Source organism: Buteo buteo, chromosome Z (genome assembly GCF_964188355.1).
Source record: "Buteo buteo chromosome Z, bButBut1.hap1.1, whole genome shotgun sequence".
NCBI lineage: Eukaryota > Metazoa > Chordata > Aves > Accipitriformes > Accipitridae > Buteo > Buteo buteo.
In genome coordinates this window covers 42,077,170-42,097,611 of record NC_134204.1, presented here as the reverse complement: position 1 = coordinate 42,097,611, position 20,442 = coordinate 42,077,170, and the positions used below count along the sequence as shown (strand labels likewise).

The 20,442-nt window shown below is 44.7% G+C and overlaps 1 protein-coding gene across 1 annotated transcript in view; it reads left to right on the top strand.

Moving 5' to 3' along the window:
• Nucleotides 1-15,858: 15,858 nt before the first annotated feature.
• ENTREP1 (endosomal transmembrane epsin interactor 1) overlaps nucleotides 15,859-20,442 on the top strand; it is a 32,145-nt gene continuing 27,561 nt past the window's right edge. The window contains exons 1-2 of the mRNA XM_075020819.1: nucleotides 15,859-17,049; nucleotides 19,623-19,679. Of these exons, the coding sequence (XP_074876920.1) occupies nucleotides 15,859-17,049; nucleotides 19,623-19,679 (1,248 nt within the window). The remainder of the gene's footprint in view (nucleotides 17,050-19,622; nucleotides 19,680-20,442) is intronic.

Genomic DNA, 20,442 nt, shown 5'->3' with positions numbered 1-20,442 from the left:
CACAGCACATTGCAGTGATTTGTGTCTCTCTGGAACTGTTGGTGTGACAGCATACTTTTCCAAATCTTTTACTAGTTTTTCAGGATTCCGCACTTGTTCAAGGGTGAAGTTCCAAAACACTGCCCTAGGCGTTTGCCCACTTCCATACACCTTGCCACTCATAACTCTCCAGCTTAGGGGCAGATATCTAGGTGATACACTTAGGTTTTGAGACCTGAACCACATTCAGGAACATGCTAGCTGCTAGCAATAGGACCATGTTAGTTTCAACATTCCAAGGATATTCAAAGTTTTCACAATTCTCAAACGCTATTGTAATTAGCCCGGAAGAGAAGGGAGAGAAGATGAAGGGAATTGTCTCCCCCACAGCTTGGCTCTCCGAGAAAAGGTAAAGGGTGTAATTACTAACAGTTTCCGACAGATGGCTCCCGAAGCACGGAGATAACGGCAATGCTGCGTACAAACACCGGATCAGTCCCACGACCGGTAATTTTATCGTACCGCAAAACAGCGTTACCTAGTACAGCAAAGCGAAAACCTTAATCCACCTCACTTTATGGGTGATAGGCAGCAGCACAGGGACTATATACGGCAAGCAAGGTGATACATCACTCTAAGAACGAGTGCCACAACTCTAAGAGCCAATAAATCAGCATTGTGACCAGCATAATGAATGCTTGTAACGACTTCGCTTTAACACGCTCTGGTCAGACCTGTTGTTATCTCAACCCTCGGAGCCCGAATTTGGGTGCCAAAGAGGACTGTCGTGGTTTAACCCCAGCCGGCAGCTAGGCACCACGCAGCCGCTCGCTCACTCCTCGCTGCCCCAGTGAGATGGGGAGGAGAATTGAGGAAAATAAGTAAAACTCGTGGGTTGAGCTAAGAACAGTTTAATAACTAAAGTAAAATAAAATATAATAATAACAACAATAAAAATAAAATATAATAGTAACAACAACACAAAAATATAATAATAGTAATAATAATTGTAATAAAAGGATTTTTTTTAAAAGAGAGAGAGAGACATAAAATGCAAGAAAAGATAAGTGATGCACAATGCAATTGCTTGCCACCTGCTGACAGCTGCCCGAACAGCGACCCGCCCCTCCCGGCCAACTCTCCCCAGTTTAGACACTGAGCATGACGTTCTCTGGTATGGAATATCCTTTTGCCTAGTTCGGGTTAGATCTCCTGGCCATGCTCCCTCTCAGCTTCTTGTGCACCTGCTCACTGGCAGAGCATGGGAAACAGAAAAATCCTTAATTTAGGATGAGTGCCACTTAGCAACAACTAAAACATCAGTGTGTTACAAGCACTATTCTCACACTACATTCAAAACACACTGTACCAGCTACTAAGAGAAAAATAATCCCAGCTGAAACCAGGACAATATCCACAATAGTTGTAAAGATGCTATTGCTTTTCCTGAGATGAGCACAATTGGGTTGATAGACCAACAAGATCTTACTGGAAAGCTTCTGCACTAAACTCCATTCCCAGAAATTAAACAGGACTGAAATCTCTGGTAAAATTCCAGCCTATGTGTTTGTCCTGGAAAACAAATAAAGCAAATTTAATGCTGCTTAAGGACATGCAATTCTATTGTTTCTTTATGGCAGCAGTGAACGTATGCATGTCAAACAGCACAAGAAAAATAGGATGGGGAGCTGCCTTAGGCTCACAGGGAAAAAAATTTGACTCCATTGAAGATAAATCACAAATGATAACTGTTAGCTAGTACAAAACCCAATAAAACAGGACAGTAAAAGAGATCTATTTTTGTCCTCAGCCTTTTATGGAAAGCCACATGTTGGGGTCATTCCAAGACCAAAGTCTAGTCTATATATGCTAGCAGAAATTTCCCTGGGGACTCAAAGATAGTCAAAGGAGGATATATTGGCATCACCGCATAAATTCCCCATACCCTTTAGGATACCAATGAAATAGAGCCTTCCAGCATACCAAGGCCATGGCCTCTGCTCACCATGAACATAAGATGGTGGTTGTTACTTTGTGGGGACAACACCATGTCCCAGTTTTGGAATAGGAAATCTAGAAGGAAGTCTGCCGCCCTGATGAACCATGAACTGAGAACTGAAGAGACAGGATGAAGCTAAGCAGGTCACACAAAATCTCTTAGGGCACTAATCAAATAAGCTTCCTTAACAGTGTTGAAGTTACAGATGGATGTTATGCCTTCCTGTTTGCATCCTTTTTCCTTCTTTCTTTATCCTGCTTAAAAAGAGTAGTATTTAAAAAAGGATGCAGTATGATTGTGGCATTGTAGAATCATTGTGGCAGGACCTGGACATTTGGATAAAGTTGCTACAAATTTCTCCTGGGTGATACTTTTGCAAAGCCATTGCAGCTCAAAAATAATGCTGGCGACCCTTCATGACCCCAGAATTCCGGATGAGCTTTTCTACTCCCTTTTGGCCTGTTTTATTACCTGATTATGAGATTTTGCTCACCCAGGCACAGCTGATGAATCCACTGATGAATTCTTGCATCCTGTTTTATAAACGTAGCAGAAGCAGGAAGTGATGGAGTATGCCTGGTGTCTGTGTATTTGTTGGGGATATTTTGGCAACTGATACAGAAATGGCCCTATCAACTTGCTGCATCGCATATATTATGCCTGCAAGGTGGGGTATCTGCGTAGATAAGCAGCCAGCAGCCGTGAGTAGCAGATCCCAGTGATAGTAACTTCAGTAAACCTGGAATACTGTGTACTGCAGAAACCAAAATTAGTTGAGATACACAGTTTGGAAAGAACAGTAGGAATCTGAAGATGGACATGAGATGGACATGAACTTGTGCTCTTGATGGTAATTTCTTATGAATTATAGAAATTCATTAATAACCATTTTGATGATAAAACAGAGATAAGATAAGAAACATCCAATTTGTGCACAGAAATTGTAACTATCCCATCTAAGGAAGAGACATTTATTTGCATTTATGGTCTATTATTATGTTTATTGTGGTTCATGAAAGATTGATTTTGACATGCAGAAGCTAACTGAGGAAGGACTACCAAAAAAATCAGATTTCATGAGAAACCATCAGTTAGGGGAATCAGAATTGATCCAATAGCCCAAGAGAGGTGAGGCTGCAGCAGTTCCATGTCCCCAAGTCCAGCTGCTAGTGAGGCTGAGCATGTGTTCCCAGCAGACATGCGCACACAGAGCCTGTGTATACAGCACACATATATGCATATTTACACATGGCCAGCTGCACAGATAACGCTGACAAACACACAGAGCATTCATGTAAACACTAACAGTGCCAACAGCCGCATCCTGCTTCTCAGAACAAGAACAGTAATATGTTATTCATAATAGGGACAGTGGAAATGAGAGATGCTTAGTTGTTCCACATGAGGAACCAGAAGAAATGGCCAAAAATACATGGTGAAACTTGTTACAGGGTGTCGCAACTTGGCCAAGTGTGACACATTTATGTAATGTGGAGGCCATGGTGGCCTGTAGAAGCAGATCATAGCCCTGCAGGCTGTGTCAGCATCTGCTGCACCCGGAGCCATCCTGGCCCCAGCTCCCCAAAGCCTGCCATGGGAACTGAGCAAGGATATGAGGCTTCGTGAGTCATGTGTGGCTAACATTAATTTACATACCCAGGGGAAGAATGAGCCACTCAGCTGTGACCATCTCCAGGCTCTCAAGAGTGGACCCAGACTGGGTTTCCCTTGTATGGAGCGCAATAACTTTCTCTTCAGGAGTGGTTTTTTGAGTGACCATCATCACTGTTGAGCTCTGTTAATGATTTGGGGATGTAATTTACTTTCTAAGTTTTACTATTTAGTTTGTGCTTCCAGTTGACTGTTTCTGGTTTTATAGGTTATACTGCTTTGGGTAAGGCTTTCTTTCTCACCTCCTGGCAAAGAGATTTTACCTTGTTCATCTCTTAACCTGTCTATCAAGTAACCAATGTAATCCTGACTTGCCCTTCCCTTTCTTCAATTTATTCTGATTTTTGCACCTTTTGAACCTGACCAAATTGCTATAGGGACAATTCGGTGTTCCTCTACACATTCAGTAACCCTAGCGTAGGTTATCATATCCCTCCTTTGGAAACTTTTGCCCTAAATCCTTCCATATACCACATACTCTGCATATTTACCTCATGGCAATGATTCCAGTAATACTGGTCTTATCGCTTGCTAGTATTATTTCACCTCATGAACCATGCTAAACACTCTTGCTCGTGAGCTACAATGGTCTGCCAGAGGGATCCTACTGACTAATTTCATGTCATGGTTCTTTATAATCCTCCCATCAAGCATACATGTTACAACACAACTCTGCTTAGGTAAATCAGGTACTTATTAAGTGTCTAATTAGTAAATAAATAATAATAATTATAATAATTATAATATAAAATGCTACTAGTAATACTAATAGTACTGATACTACTAATAAAATAATATTAGTAAACTTAACAATCTTACACTATCTCATGTTATTTTACAGCCTTAACAAGTCACTCACCACTCTCCAAGTATTCTCTATTCATCCCCAACACAATGTGGGGGGTCGTCTCCCACAGGGGAACCTGCATATAGGTCTTCCAGCTGTATGGGATATGAGTTCTCCAAATGCTTACTAATATGTTTGGGGTTTTGTTTTGGGGTGTTTTTTTTTGTTTGGTTTTGTTTTTTGTTTTTTTTTGAGGCTGGATGTGAGTGGCTCTGACCGTAATACCTACCAGCTTCCTTTCTGTTCATGTCAACAGTACACACAGTTTTATGCTGACTTTTTCTTCTTCATCTGGCCTCCCCAAGAGTCCTTCCCCTTTGTTCAGGAGCACCAGGACTCCTGTATCAATCTGCACCAGGCAGCTGGGGAACTGAGACTCTTCTGTCCCTGCTGAGCAGATGGGCACAGACTACAGGACAGCAGATAGCCACACCAAAGCCTGGAGCATCCAGGCTCTGTCTAGATAGAAAAACAGGAGTACAGAAGTTGAGCTGACTTGTGAATGTTCAAAAAAACTGGGAAACAGAAGCTAGACAGCTGATTTCAAGTATCTCTTCTGAGTGGCTTGAAAATGCCTATATGCTGTATATAATGCAACTTTGTTTCTGCTTCTAGAGGAATACTGATTGAGGTTATGGTCTCTTTTAAGATGTCCCAAGTTTATGACTGAGTTGAAGACAGACAGGACTTTGAAGAACGTATTGAAATTTTCTACTACATGTGTACAAATATGTCACTGGAGAGATTGGTCTTGCTTTAGAAATATTTATTTTGTATGATTTTAATTGATATTGAGGGGAATTTAATTGTTGTCAATGGATTGTGTACAGTATTATTATTTAATCTTTTTTAAAAGTTCTCTTGTATCCAATTTTTCAGGCAAACCTTTATCCTTTTTATGTCTCTGTGAAAAAGATTTCATAGGTTGTCCAGTTTCCCAAAGTTTCAAAGAGCCAAAACTGACATGACATGACATAATAAAACCATCTCAAGGCTGTGTCACAAATACCTTTGACTTTATATGCATTGTTAGTTTTATGTGCTATATCAAAAGCATGTGAATGACATCTTGTCATTGTAACCTTTTTTCCTGTGTACTCTGGCTACCAGTCATTTATAAGGGTCACTGCCATTTTCTGGATTGCATTGTAAACTCATTGGGACAGAATCCTATCTTTGCATTTCTGAAGTGCAAGATTTACTTAGGATGCTGACTAGATAAATAGTTAATACTATCCATCCAGTTTGACATCCAGTCAACCTCACATCAGCAGGACAGCTCGAACTTCCTCACATAGGGGAAAAAATACTTTGATGCCAGGAAGCAAGATGGTTCCCTCTCTGTCCTGGGGCAAATAAGGGCAAGTTCTGTAAGTCCTCTGATCAATGTAAACACTTGTCTCCAAGTCCTCGATGGCTATAAAGAAGTTTTAGATCTTATCCTCAGAGATTCCATAAATGTCTGTTTGGTTTGCTGCTTTGTTGACAGGATCTTTGCTAAATTTGTCATAGGTGTGCTGATTTGAGGGTGTCTAGTCTGGGTGGCTAATAAATACGGGTTTATTTTGAAAGCATTACATTGCTTAGCTGTTACCAACTGCTGAGTTGTTTTGCTTCCTTCCCCACCCACTCAAAAAAAAGAGGGGTGGGAAGAGAGAAAGAGTTTCATGGGTTTTTTTGTAGAGGCATGAATTCCAGAAGGGTTTTCTGTGTCAAAAGATGAGAAAAGTAAGATATACAAGGTGCCCTGTGACAATGGCTTCAAGAGATGTTTAAGACAGGCAGCAAAGGCCAAGGTCCTGACAAAATCTTCTGCAGAAAACTCTTAGCAACTAAAATCCTGTCTCGCAACCACACATGTTGTAAATGCCATTACTAGCATGCAGCTGACGCAGCATGAAAAACAACTGCTAAGGTGTTCAGAAGGATGTTTTTGTGTTTAAAGACAAAGTCATACTCCTGATTTTGCCACTTGTTGGTTTTGAGTTTTCATACTTCCACAGTTCTGAAAGTTTGGGTCTCTTGTCCTGAATGTGGTCCTGCAAAATACGTAGTGCTCTGTCTTCATAGTTTTTTTTCTGAAGCAGGATACAGCTTTCCTGGTCTAATAATATAATACCTTTATGTTTACTGTCACTACTTGGCCATGCAATCCTCAGCAGAGACCCAGCAAAGCCACAATGATGAAAACAGGATCTAACACTAGTAACTTGAAAAGTTGCTAATTTGTTCCCCCTATTAAAGTTATTTAAAATACTTAAATATTTCAAACAGATTTGGAAGATCTTCAGAGCAGATTCTTGAAGGGTAGGCATGCAGAACTGTTTAAAATCTAACATAAGATCTTTATTTGTGGCTATTAACTTTCTTTTTGCTACTTCAGTATGTCTATACAGGATGGCATCTCAGCTTTTGGTAATTGTTAAAGGGATTGCTTTTTAAGACTACCAGTCATATAAAATAATTGGTTATCTCTATAATCACAGTTTCAGTGAACTGTGTTCTAATGTGGCATGCTCATGGATAGCTGGGTCCATGATAGGTTGTAAAAAAAAGCTTACTGTTCTTTTTCTCCTTGTCTATTCAGACACTTAAAAGTATAAAATTGCATTAACTAAAAAGTATTTTGTAACTTTGTTTGACTGTGGTTATTTTTGAAAAATAAATGGGGTCTTAAAGCCAGTGCATTGAGTAAACGAAGAAGCAACAACTGTGGGGCACATTATGATTTTGTAAAGGTCAATATTATCTGTATATGAATAAAGTAGACAAATTCCTGCTCAGAGGCAGTGTTTAGAGAAAAAAACCAAAAATAATCATAGAAAATTCTCTTACAGCTCTAAGCTTTTTTTCCACAGTAGCTTTTTATTTAATGAAATTCATAATTTTTAGATAGTATGAAGATGAAATCTTCACTGAATTTGAACATGTGTGTTTCCATACGTTTAAGGAGAAATAAGCACCACTGTCATAGACTCTCACTGTTGAAAGTAGAAAAGCTGATTCAAAATTTTATGTTAGACATACTTTCATATCTTAGGGTTAATGACACAAATAGCAGCAGCTGACAAGTGAGTCTATTGACTACGAATGCATAGAATTACTAACAGTGATTGCATTAGAAATACTACTTCCCTCTTAGAGTAAATCATCAATCTTTTAAAAAACTAAACCAGGATAAACCAGAGTAATGAATAACATTAAGGAGACAAGTTATGTCAGGAACCAACAGAAATCCGTAGAGAGTGCTAAAGTGTTAGAGAAGAACAGGTCAGTATAAATCTTAAATGACTTTGCCTTATGATAAAAGTAGGAATGAAAAAAGGATAGTGCTTTCACGAATTAGAAATGCAGGACAAACAGGGGATCAGGCCCAGTCAGCATGGGTTCATGAAAGGCAGGTCCTTCTTGACCAAACTGATCTCCTTCTATGACCAGGTGACCTGCCTGGTGGATGAGGAGAAGGCTGTGGATGTTGTCTACCTGGACTTCAGCAAGGCCTTTGACACTGTCTCTCATGGCATACTCCTGAGAAACTGGTGGGTCATGGCTTGGACAAGTGTGCTCTTCACTGGGTGAAAAAACTGGCTGGATGGACGAGCCCAGAGCGTTGCGGTGAATGAAGTTAAACCCAGTTGGTGACCAGTCACAAGTGGTGTTCCACAGGGCTCATTACTGGGTCCAATTCTGTTTAATATCTTTATCAATGATCTGGACAAGGGGATTGAGTGCACCCTCAATAAGTTTGTGGATGACACCAAACTGGGAGGGAGTGTTGATCTACTCGAGGGTAGGAAGGCTTTACAGAGGGATCTGGACAGGCTGGATTGATGGGCTGAGGCCAATTGTATGAGGTTCAACAAGGCCAAGTGTCCTGCACTTCAGTCACAACAACCCCATGCAGTGCTACAGGCTTGGAGAAGAGTGGCTGGAAAACTGCCTGGCAGGAAAAGACCTGGGGGTGTTGGTCAACAGCCGGCTGAATATGAGCCAGCAGTGTGCCCAGGTGGCCAAGAAGGCCAATGGCACCCTGGCTTGTATCAGAAATAGTGTGGCCAGCAGGACGAGGGAAGTGATTGTCCCACTGTACTCAGCACTGATGAGGCTGCACCTCGAGCACTGTGTTCAGTTTTGGGCCCCTCACTACAGGAAAGACATTGAGGTGCTGGAGCGTGTCCAGAGAAGGGCAACGAAGCTGGTGAGGGGCCTGGAGCACAAGTCTTATGAGGAGCGGCTGAGGGAGCTGGGGTTGTTCCGTCTGGAGAAGAGGAGGCTGAGGGGAGACCTCATTGCTCTCTACAACTACCTGAAAGGGGGTTGTAGTGAGGTGGGTGCTGGTCTCTTCTGTCAGGTGGCTGGAGGTAGGATGAGAGGAAATGGCCTCAAGTTGCAGCAGGGGAGGTTTAGGTTGGATATTAGGAAAAATTTCTTTACTGAAAGGTTTGTCAGGTATTGGAACAGGCTGCCCAGGGACGTGGTTGAGTCACCATCCCTGGAGGTATTCAAAAAGGGTGTAAACAAGGCGCTTCAGAACATGGTTTAGTGGGCATGGTTGATGGTTGGACTAGATGATGTTGAAGATCTTTTCCAACCTAAATGATTCTATGATTCTAAATCCCACCAGTTCACTTGGAGCAACTGTATGAGCAGCAATATCTTTTTTCCCATCAAGACAAATCAGTTTATTTTTTGCAACTTTATTTTTTCTTAGGTGTATATATTTTCAAGCATAAGTATGAAATTTTCCCACCTCTCATATGTTTTGTTTCCATTTATTTGCAACTGTCATAGCTGTTTATACGTGAGTATGTATGTAATGAGTTGGGTGTTAAATCTAATGCTCAAATATCTTGGATAATTTGAGGGGTGGGATGTACTTATATTTACACAGGTGATAATCATATGCAAAGTATTTTACAAACATTTCTGCTGGCTTCTAAGCAGATATATGACAGCATCTCCTTATAGACTTCAAGGAACCTAATACTCTGTATAAGAGAGAAAAGTAACTACAATCACCATTGCACAGATTGGGAAGCTACCTAAGAAGGGTGCAGTTGCTTACACAAAAACCAGAAGGGGACTTGGAAGCTGATGAATCCCACCATTTTGTTGGTTCCTGTGACGCTGCTGTTGAGCGATGCAATTCTCAGAACTGTATATCTGACAAGTTACAAGGAGTAAAAATATAACCTCTACAAGAAAGTGGACAAGTAGGCAGGCCTTTTAAATTTTCTTCAGAAATAGTCGGCCCCAAAAGTAGCTTTGTTAGAGGTGTCCTGGTAGAAAAGTTTCTTGCTTTAAATTAAACAAAAGAAACAATGTTAGCACATAAGGTCTAATATCTTTGGCCTTTCAGATATTTGTTCCTAGTTATAAGAAGTGCTACTGATATTTAATCACTAATGATAAGAGTTTAGGAGGTGCTAGAGCAGATCAGATCTGATGCCATGGAGTCTGCTTTTTATCAGCAAAGACTGTCAAATCCTTGTATGGGTGTATAAAAAACTTCATGGTGCATGTGTAAAGGATAGTTTGCTATCTTCCTCCTAATTGCTCCTAAATGTGCATAACTGGAAACAGGCTTAGACACTAAAGAATGAAATTTTCTCTCTTCCAAACTATTTAGCACAAATACTGATTAAAATCTCACCTGCTTATATGGCTTGAAGGCTAAAATAGTAGAAATGTTTAAATGGAAGGTAAGAATTTCAGTTTGGGAAACATGTAGGAAGTTCCTCCAGTGCTCTTCTACATGGTGAGAGCCTCACCAAGGAGACAGAGAGGGACAACCAATTGGAACCCCAGGTGTCAAGAATGCTGAGATTTCAGTCAATAAGCATCTTGAGATGAAAGCAAAGGTATAGAGAAGCCAAAGGGAAGGAAAACTTAATCTTTAACAGTTACAAAGTAGGGGAAGGAAATGCTTTTCCACACACTCAATCAGTTTCCATTGTCAGCCAGGTGGTGTTTTAGCTTGTGTCAACACTGGGAATGATTCTACATAGGTCCCATGTTGTGACTAGTTATACAGCTATACTCTCACTTCTTTGGCTGATATTTTTTCCAGCATACACATGAACGAGGTAACAAAATGGTAAACAGAAGCTGTGTAACTTCATGTATTTTTTTTTTCCTATAAGTTGCTCAAAGCTAGAAGCAATAAGCCAGGGTATTCTAGATCTGGGTTATAAAGGTAGTCTCCATGCCAAGGGATGCAGCTTCAGTTCAGTGCTCATGAGATCATAGGACAGTTCAGGCTGGCAGGGACTCCAGGAGGTCTCCAGTTCAACCTCCTGCCCAGAACAGGCCCACCTCTGGGCTCAGACCAGGTTGCTCAGGGCTTTATCCAATCAGGGCTTGAAAATGTCCAAGGATGGAGGGGACACAGACTTTCTGGGCCCCATTTCCACAGCTGGGCTACCCCCACATGGAAAGAGCTTCTCCTTATACCCTGTCTGCATCTCTCTGGTTTTAACTTATGCCTGTTGCCTCTCATGCTCCCACCACACACCACTATGAGGACCCTGGCTCTATCTCCTCAGTCCATTCCCTGTGCTTGCTGAGGGACTGCACATATAGGTCTCGGTAAACCTGTCTCTTCTCCACACAAGCCCCTCCTTGCAGATCCTGTGCTCCAGCCCACAACTATCATGATTCCTCTCTACTGAACTCACTCCAGTTTATCAGCATCTTTCCTGGACTGGGGGAGTGGTGGGGGTCAAACTAGATGCAGAATCTAGATGTTGTCTAATGAGTGCTAAGAAGAAGTGACAACAATGCTCTGCTCACACCACCCCAGGCACCGCTGGCCCTTGTTGCCACCCAGGCACACGTCTGGCCCTGGCTTAGCTTGCTGTCCACCAGATCCAGAGCCATCCCTCAGAGCTGGTCCCCAGCCCCACCAGCCTCAGCCTCTCTCACTGCAAGACTCTGCCTTTCCAGTGCAGGACTCCATATTTGCCCTTGCTGAATTTCTTCAGGTTCCTGTTGGTCCATTCTTCCCACCCGTTCAGGTACCTCTGAATGGCAGCCCTGCCTTCCACCATATCAACCACTTGCTCCCAATTTGTTGTCATCTCCAAAATTGATGAAAGTGCCTTCCATCTACTCTTCTGAGATGTTGAACAGGACAGATCCCATGATAGACCACTGCAGAACCACTCTTGGTACAGACTTCCAGGTAGGGTATGATACACTGACCATGACCTTCTGAGCCAGACCATTTTTTCCACTGGTTTTCTACCCATGGAGCTGTCCTCCCATGCAGACTGTGAAGTCCTAACCTTGATACAAGAATACTGTGGGAGACAGTGTTAAAAGCCTTGTTGAAGTAGAGGTAAATGACATCCACTGCACTTCCTTCATCTACAAATCCCATCATTTTACCATAGAAAATGATCAGGTTGGTCAGGCATGATTTATCTTTAATAAATCCATGCTGACTGTTTCCAGTCACTGCCTTCTCCATGTGCCCAGACAAAGAACGTGCCTGGCCCCATGATACTCTCAGGGACCAAAGTGATGCTAACTGGCCTGTAGTTCCTCAGGTTAGTTTTTACCCATTTCTGAAGATGGGTGTGACATTTGCCTTCCTCCAGTCATTGGGAGCCTATCCCAGTATCCACAGTCTCTCAGAGCTGAGGGAGAGTGGCTTTGTAAGGACACCAGCCATCTCCCTCAGCACCTCCAGGTGCAGCCTATCAGATCTCAGAGACTTGTGTGGATCAAGTATTTGAAATCAGTCCCTGCCTCGTTCTTCATCCTGTACTGGTAGCTCATGTCCCCTTGAGCTCCACCAACAGGTGCAGAGGCCTGACAGACCTTGCTGACAATGACAAAGGCAGCAGTGAGTACCATTGCCTTATCTGTCTCCCCTGCCTCTATATCACCTGCCCCATTCAGAAACAGGCTCAAGTTGTCCCTCATCAGCTTTTTACAGCTAAAAGTAGTAGAAACTGTTCTTGTTTCCTGTAACATCTTCTGCAAACCTCCATCTTCTGCTCATCTCCAGCTGAGCACTAGCCTCTTTGACACTACCCCTGCATGCCCAGGCAGTGTTTCTCAACTCCTTCCATGTGGTCTGTCTCTGAATCCCTGTCTTGTAGGAAGTTCTTTTTGCCTGGGCATCTGCCTTCATGTATGCCCCCTTGGTTTATTGAGTATTGGGATGGGCCATCTGTACTGCATGGAGGATGCCCTCCTTTAAAGTCTGACCAGATTTCCTGGGCTCCTTTGCCCTTCAGAGCTCACTCCCATGAAATCTCATTTGCCGGTTCCCTGAATAAGCCAAAGTCTGCTCTCCAAAAGCCCAGAGTCTGTGCTCTGCCACTTTCCTGCCACCCTCCCTTGCCTCAGGAACTTGGCCCATACTACATCAGAATCAGCCACTGATTACCCCAGCCCTCATCAGTTCTTCCTTGTCAGTGAACATTAGATCCGGCTGTGCATCACCTGCTGTGAATCAGCCCCAGTTGGCCCATCCAATACCTGTATAACAAGAAATTACCCTTGACATCCTTCAGAATATCTCCTGGATGGCTTGCATCCAGCCATGCTGCTCTTCCAGAAGATGTCTTGGATATCCCTCTCCTGAGTGAGAGTTTCTATGGCACTAAGACATCTCTTAATTTTTCAAAGATTTCATCCTTTTCCTCACTGTGATGAGTACTAACACATCCCCACCACAGTGTCACAGTTAGTGGTCTCTCTTCTGACCCTCATCTGCAAATTTTCACCTGTCCTGTAGAGGACTCTCATACAGCTGAGCCGCTCCTTCAGACGGAGGGCAGGCCCTGTTCTTGCCTTCTCTGTCTGTCTCTCCTGAAGGGCTTGTATCCATCTGTTACAGCACTTAGTCAGGCAAGCTGTCCCACCACAGCTCAGCAATAAGCCCAGATATTCTTGGTTTGGGTTACAAATGCAGCTGCCATGCAAAAATATCTCCATTTCAGGTCAATCCTCCTCTTCTATGGATATCATCTATCTGGACTTCTGTAAGGCCTTTGACATGATCCCCCACAACATCCTTCTCTTTGAATTGGAGAGATAGATTTGATGGATAGACTGTTTGGTGGATAAGGAATTGGCTGGATGGTCACATCCAGAGGGTTAGTGGTCAACAGCTCAATGTCCAGATGGAGATCACTGATGAGTGGTGTCCCTCGGGGGTCCATATTGGGACCAGGAATGTTTAATATCTTCTTCAATGACATACTGGGATCAAGTGCACCCTCAGCAAGTTTGCAAACGACACCAAGCTGAGTGGTGCGGTTGACACACCTGAGGGACAGGATGCCATCCAGAGGGACCTGGAAAAGCTCGAGAAGTGGGCCCATGTGAACCTCATGAGGCCAAGTGCAAGGTCCTGCACCTGGGTCAGGGCAACCCCTGGTATCAATACAGGCTGCAGGATGAAGGAATTGACAGCAGCCCTGTGGAGAAGGACTTGTGGGTACTGGTGGATGAAAAGCTGGACGTGAGCTGGCAAGGTGCACTCACAGCCCAGAAAGCTAACCGCATCCTGGGCTGCATCAAAAGAAGCGTGGCCAGCAGGTTGAGGGAGGTGATTCTGCCCCTCTACTCCACTCTCATTGAGACCCCACCTGGAGTACTGTGTTCAGCTCTGGACTCCTCAGCACAAGAAAGACATCGACCTGCTGGAGCAGGTCCAGAGGAGGGCCACAAAAATGATCAGAGGGCTGGAACACCTCTCCTATGAGGAAAGGCTGAGAGAGTTGGCGTTGCTCAGCCTGGAGAAGAGAAGCCTCTGGGGAGACCTTATTATGGCCTTTCAATACTTAAAGGGGCTTACAAGAAAGATGGGGACAGACTTTTAGTAGGGCCTGTTACAATAGGACAGGGGATAATGGTTTTAAACTAAAAGACGGTAGATTTAGACTAGATATAAAGAAGAAATTTTTTATCATGATGGTGGTGGAACACTGGAACAGGTTGCCCAGAGAGGTGGTAGATGCCCCATCCCAGGAATTGTTCAAGGTCAGGTTAGACAGGGCTCTGAGCAACCTGATCCAATTGAAGACGTCCCTGCTCATTGCAGGGGGGTTGGACTAGATGACCTTTAAAGGTCCCAGTCATGATTCTATGACTCTTTGGAGTTTCAGGTACTTGGAGTGACGTGGAGCATGTGATGAAAAAGGATCTAGATATTTTTTCTGTTTCCCAGTTTAAGACAAGACAGTAAAAGGCTACAGAGAACATTGAGCTCATGATTTAGTACATTGTAGTTTGCATTTTTGAGACATGAAGTAACAACTTGTTGCTTTAGACTGAACATAACTTTTTGTTGTGATGTGCTTTTTTTCAGCTTGTATTTTTGAAAGTTAAAAAGAAGAGTATGTTCAAAGAAACTGGAAATAAATGTCAAGATTTACAAGATCCCATTCACTAGATGAAGTGCCGATACCCTGTTTTTACTTGTTACGAGTAAGCTGCTAGTTGCTGCTAGGGCTGAAATCTGCCCTTTGGCAGAGGACCTTTTACCTTTGGCTGCGTTTTTGTGGATTTGGCAAGCTAAGATCGGAGCATCTACTCTGAAGCCCTGAAATACACGGACATAGTGTTTTCCAGTGGCTTGGTATTAGTAAGCTTTCAGCATATTTACAGTATCTGCAGTTCTATTTTCATTTAACAGAATAAAAGGCAAAATCATAGATAGTGTCATGTAAGTTAGTATGTGTACGGTAGTCTTCAGTCTCACATATGGTTGAAGTTACTTGTTTACTATGAATGGCTGAGTTAAAGACTGGGAAGGGCATACAGTGATATACCAGGGCAGTAGCACTTGGGCAGCCCTCTTATGCAGTCTCAGCTGTTAAAATCTATTGCTCCAAACCCTGCTCCATAAACCCTGGCATGAAGATTAATTTGTGAGGGCTTGATTGCAAGATGGTGGTCCAGGGTGGCAGGTGATTTTCTTCTTGGTAAGGCATGCTTTAAGTCCTGAATCTTCAGGTAGAAAATCAACAGAGATGCACAAGGGATGTAACTCCAAAAGCATAATCTCTGATGATGAATCTTCTCCTTTCTCTGTGTAAGACCTGATGTGCTATTGTAACACAGTTTCAAAGTCCTTTCCCGAGTGGTGGCTCTGCACCTTTCCCTGCAGAGGAGCGAGCGTTGTCATCTGTGCCAAAGACACTTTTAACACAGCTTATCTTCCTATAGTACCAAAAGCTCTATGTTTCATATCTGAGATTCTCTATTTTTTAAAGTCACATCCAGACAAGCCCAACAGGTGTAAAATTGCTTTGGCTGAGCTGGAGGGAGCAGCACGCATGGCCGAAGTAAGTTCCCAGGCCTCCTTCCTTGGAGCGCGTCAAGTGGAAGAGAAGGACAGACCATGGTCACGGCGAGCTTTTCCCAGGGAAAACGTCAGGGAGGAAAAAAGGTAGCAAACGGAACTCCGCCAGGTAAAGAGATTTCTCTGCCCTTCTCTTTGCCCGGACAACACGGGATCGTGCGTGCACGCCGGCACAGACGCACGTCCACGCACAGGATCGTCCTGTCTGCCCAACCACCTCCTCTTGTCGGGAAGGGAGCCGACCGCTCGAAACGAAAACCAGCGTCTTCCCCCACCTTCCCCCCGGGAAGAGTTATTTTAGAGCTTCAAGCTTACTGCTCGGTAACGACAGCGGCCAAAGGGAAAGGGGCAAGGGAGTTGCGGCGGGGACACGTTAGCACGGGGAGCGGAAAACCCCGCCGGGACGAGTACAAAACGGTCCCACGCAGCAGCAGCGGGGAATACCCGTGCCGGAACGGAACGGCCCGGGGCGGGGCGGGGCGGGGCGGGGCGGGGCGGGAGGGGTGGCTCTGCGGCGGGGCGGGAGTCGGCGGTCAGGCCGGGCGCCTTGCGGCGGGCTGGATGCTGGCGGCGGAGGTCGCGCAGGCACCGCCTGGCAGGGTGGCGGGCGGGCAGGCCAGCACGTCCGCCGGACCCGAGGCGCGGCGGGGCGGCCGGTCCGCCGCTTGCCCCGAGGCGGAGCGGGAGGCTACGGCCAGGGACGGCGCGACGGCGTCCCCGCCGGCGGAGAGGGAAGGCGAGGCGGGGGCAGCGCCGCGGCGGTTCGGCGCCCGGGAGAGGAGCCGGCACAGGGGCGGCGACGGGCCGTCCCCGCCCGGCCCGACCCGCCCGGCCCCGGCGCCCGCCCGCCGAGAGCCGCTGCCCCTGCCGCCGCCGCCGCCGCCGCCCCCCGTTCCCCCTCCCACGTTCCCGCCGGCGGGGCAGCCGGGCCCCCGCCGCCCCGCCACGGATTCCGCCCCGCTACCCTGGCCGGCGTCGCCCTCCGCCGCCCCCTCGCCGCTGCCGCCCCTCCGCTCTCTCCCCTCGCCCCGCGACCGGCCGCAACAGCGCTGCCGGTGCCGCGACGTGCTGACCCTGGGCGCCGAGCTGGTGCCGGTCCGGCGGCTGGTCTTGCTGGGGCTGCTGCAGGTCATCCTGGGCGGCTGCCTGGTGGTGCTGAACTTCGGGGCGCTGTGGCTGACCACCGCCTCGCAGGTGAAGAACGCCTGCTCCATCTGGGTCGGCTTCTGGGTAAGTCACTGCCGGCCACCCGCAACCCGGGCGCCGGCCGACCCGCCGCCCGTCCGGCCCGGCACGGAGCCCGTGCGGGGAAAGCCGCCGGCCGGGCGGGCAGCGCTCGCGTTGGGCGCGGGGTACGCGGACCTCCGAGGCAGAGCCAACGCTTGCTGCCGCTTCTGTGGGAGCAGAGAGCGAGCTTCCCCTCGCTTGGGAATAACAAGCGGTTGCGCGTTTGCTAACGGCTTTAGCCGGGGGGCAGCGCGGACGCCGGCAGGGTAACAAACAAACCTAGAGACGGCTGGATCGGGGGGGGGTTTCCTGGTGCGCGTTTCAGCCTGAAAAAAACGGGCTCGATTATCGCACGCAGCCAGAAACGGGATTTTCTACAAGCCGTGGTGCGTGTGGATCGTGTGCGTTGCTTTTGTGCATCGCGTGCCGTTACTCTAGTGAGAGAGAGAGGGAAAACGGCATCGTTCCTGGGAAAAAAAGTGGATGGGCTTATGACAGTTTTCTCAAGCGCAGCAAGAGAAGTTGTTCCATCTCCTGTTGGGCCCTGCTTTTAACTGCACCTTTATAAATACAGAACGTGTGGTCGTTCGTATTGCATAATCTAGGCAGAAGTTACTACGAGTAGGAGAGATATATCGTCGGGTAGATTGTGCCCAGTTTGTGGGCCCTCGAGCAATGAGCGAGTCATCTTCTGTGGTTGGCATGCTCTCTCCCTGCCGCTGATGCGAACAGCGTCAGCCTGTCCCAAATGTTTCACTGGAAACATTTAAATTATGTTTCCAGTGTTGTTCACAACCTGTGGAAATGTGCTCTGTGATCCGTGGTTTGGGGATCAAGTAGTTCCTATTCATGTATATAATGCAATGCTCATCCCTGAAAGTATAGCCAGCCTTGGGGGGGGGGGGGGGGGCAGGAAGGGAACCCAGACCGTTCAAATGTGTATGTTTGGTATCTTTCTTGTGATCTTTCATCTTTTTTTTTTTTTTTGCTTACCCTAGATTAAAACAAGTTTAAATGTATGTAAGCTACAGACTTTCTATGAACCCTGCACACAGAACCATGCTTATGCTTTTAAAATGTTCTACAATTGCACGTGTAAAATCAAAGTATTCAATCTCTTTAATAATGAAGAAGGTCATTTATGGTTTTAATGCTAGCTCTGAAATAATAATATATTCAGTTGGAGAAGTTACCAAAAATGCTTTTCAGATACAACTGCATGAGTGAAAATTTTAGCCCCAAAGCAACCTAGAAAGGTAGAGGCAATTAAAAGCTGGAATTGTGGATGTGTCTGTTTTTTTTTTTTTTTTCATTTTTAGGTGCAACGTGCTAATTATGATGCACTGCTTAAGTGCAGATCAGGAAGACTCTGAGAAAGACTTTATTTTCATATATCTTAAAGCTCTAACAAACATAATGAAATAAGTCTTGTTGTCCTTAAGGCAAAACAGCAATTCACCTAAGTATTGGTGTGCTTTGTTATAAAATCATATGACTATTTTGCACTTAAGAGAATTCAAAAGATAATTTGTTATGAAACTGCAGAGTTATGTATGTGGTTTTGCAACACCAGTGATGATATCAGTAGGTGTTTTGGCCAAGTCATATATGCACATTATGCTAGGTCAGATTGATCATGTCAAGTGAATGAAGTTACAGAAAGGATTTATAAAAAATGCTAGTGGGCAACTTCCTGGTTTTGTTGTCTTGTTTCTTTTTAGGGTAGGAGTTTGGTCTGAACTGTCTGAGTCACCAAGTCCCAGCAATTAAAAGTATACCTGCTTATTTGTGGGACCTGCTAAAAAAAGATTCGCCTTTCTTTTTAGGCTTCCCATCCTTACTGTGAGAGAGTATTTGGGTATGCTGTTTGCTTCAGTTCTACAGCAATGCTTTCTCCTTCCTGAATTGTTTTGCCCTCTAAGGTAAAGACTTATAGGGTTCAGTTCTGTGATTATTCAGCAAGTTTGGTCGAATGAGTACTTTTACCTTCTCTTCTTTCCTCCTGCTGATACTGGCATTCAGGCGACTAAATGGCAAGTTAGCTCAGGAAGGTAGTTTTGGTGCTCCTCAGTATTTCTGGTAGCGTTCATGCACTGGGAGTTAGTTCCCCGAAACGGTCAGAAGAGGGCCAGAGCCAGCACGTGGGAAGAAGCAGGCACTTAATGAAGTGAAGGAGCGGTGAAGAAAGGTGGAGAAGAAATAGCCAGTTTTTAGATTTGCTTACCCATGTTGCTAGAAAACTAGTCCTCAGTTGACTGAAAATAATTTTTTAGGCAGTTGTTGAGGTCGGAGTTGCTGGCATAACTTCTTGTCCCCATACACATTTTCTGGGAGGAAAAAATAAGAAAACAGCAGATTAAAATTTGGTTGTGTTATTTCGCAGGATGCTGTTAGGAGTGAATAACAACATCAGCACAGGCTCTTAGTCTCTACTTTAAAGTGCATCTTCCTATCTTCCCAGCATTGTTGTAGTGTTGCAAGTACCTTTCACCAGAGCAGTGCTAAATACCATGTAAATGGCATTTTGTGAACAGTTATTAACTTCCTGGTGATGCTATGTTTTTTTGATGTTTTAGGTAATTGTATCTGGAATCCTAGGCTTACTGACATGGAAGAAGCCCATAGTGCTTTTGGTAAGTATGGATTAAAACTTGTAAGGAAAATATCAGAAGATTATCCTGATTTAATAGTCATTGGTAAAAAAACAACCAACCAAACAAAACCCAAAAAACCTACCCACAAAACCCAAACACTTCTTTCTTCTTGAAAAGATAGAATATATTGTTGAATCTCCTTTTTAAACTGTAGAATCATAATTATTGAAAGAGGCCTCAAAGCCTGTGAAAGGCTGTATTCTTTCCTGCGTGGATAGAGTCCTTATTAAGGGCAAGAGTGGACCATGTTTGGAGGAACTGTTGATGTTGTTTACAGAACGCTTTTTGTGTTTGTGTAGGTATAAGAAAGTGCTGGTTTAGTACAAATAATTTAGCTCTCTGAGGCACTGCTGCTTAAGCTTAAACAGGGGAGTTGGTTTTAAAGCTTAGCTGGGTTGTCCTGTTTCAGTGTCTGATGGCATGTTTGATAGCTAACCTAAGTATTGCTGTCTTACCCTAAGTATCCAGTGCTGCTGTTTCAAATACAGTTGAGATTACATTGCTCTGAGAGAAGTAAATTGATGTGTGGGGTGTGTATGCTGTTTCTGTTTGTAAGTGAAATCTGAGGCTGTGTGGCTCTCAATGTCTCAGAGTTTGGATTTGAAAAAGAGGTTTCAAAGTGGGTTTTTGTTTGGGTTGTTTGGGGGGTTTTTTTGTTGGGTTTTTTTTTGCCTTACTGTCACTTCTGAAGACCTTTTCTGGGCCAAAGCAGTTGTTTTATTTTCATGCAGCACTTCTTTGG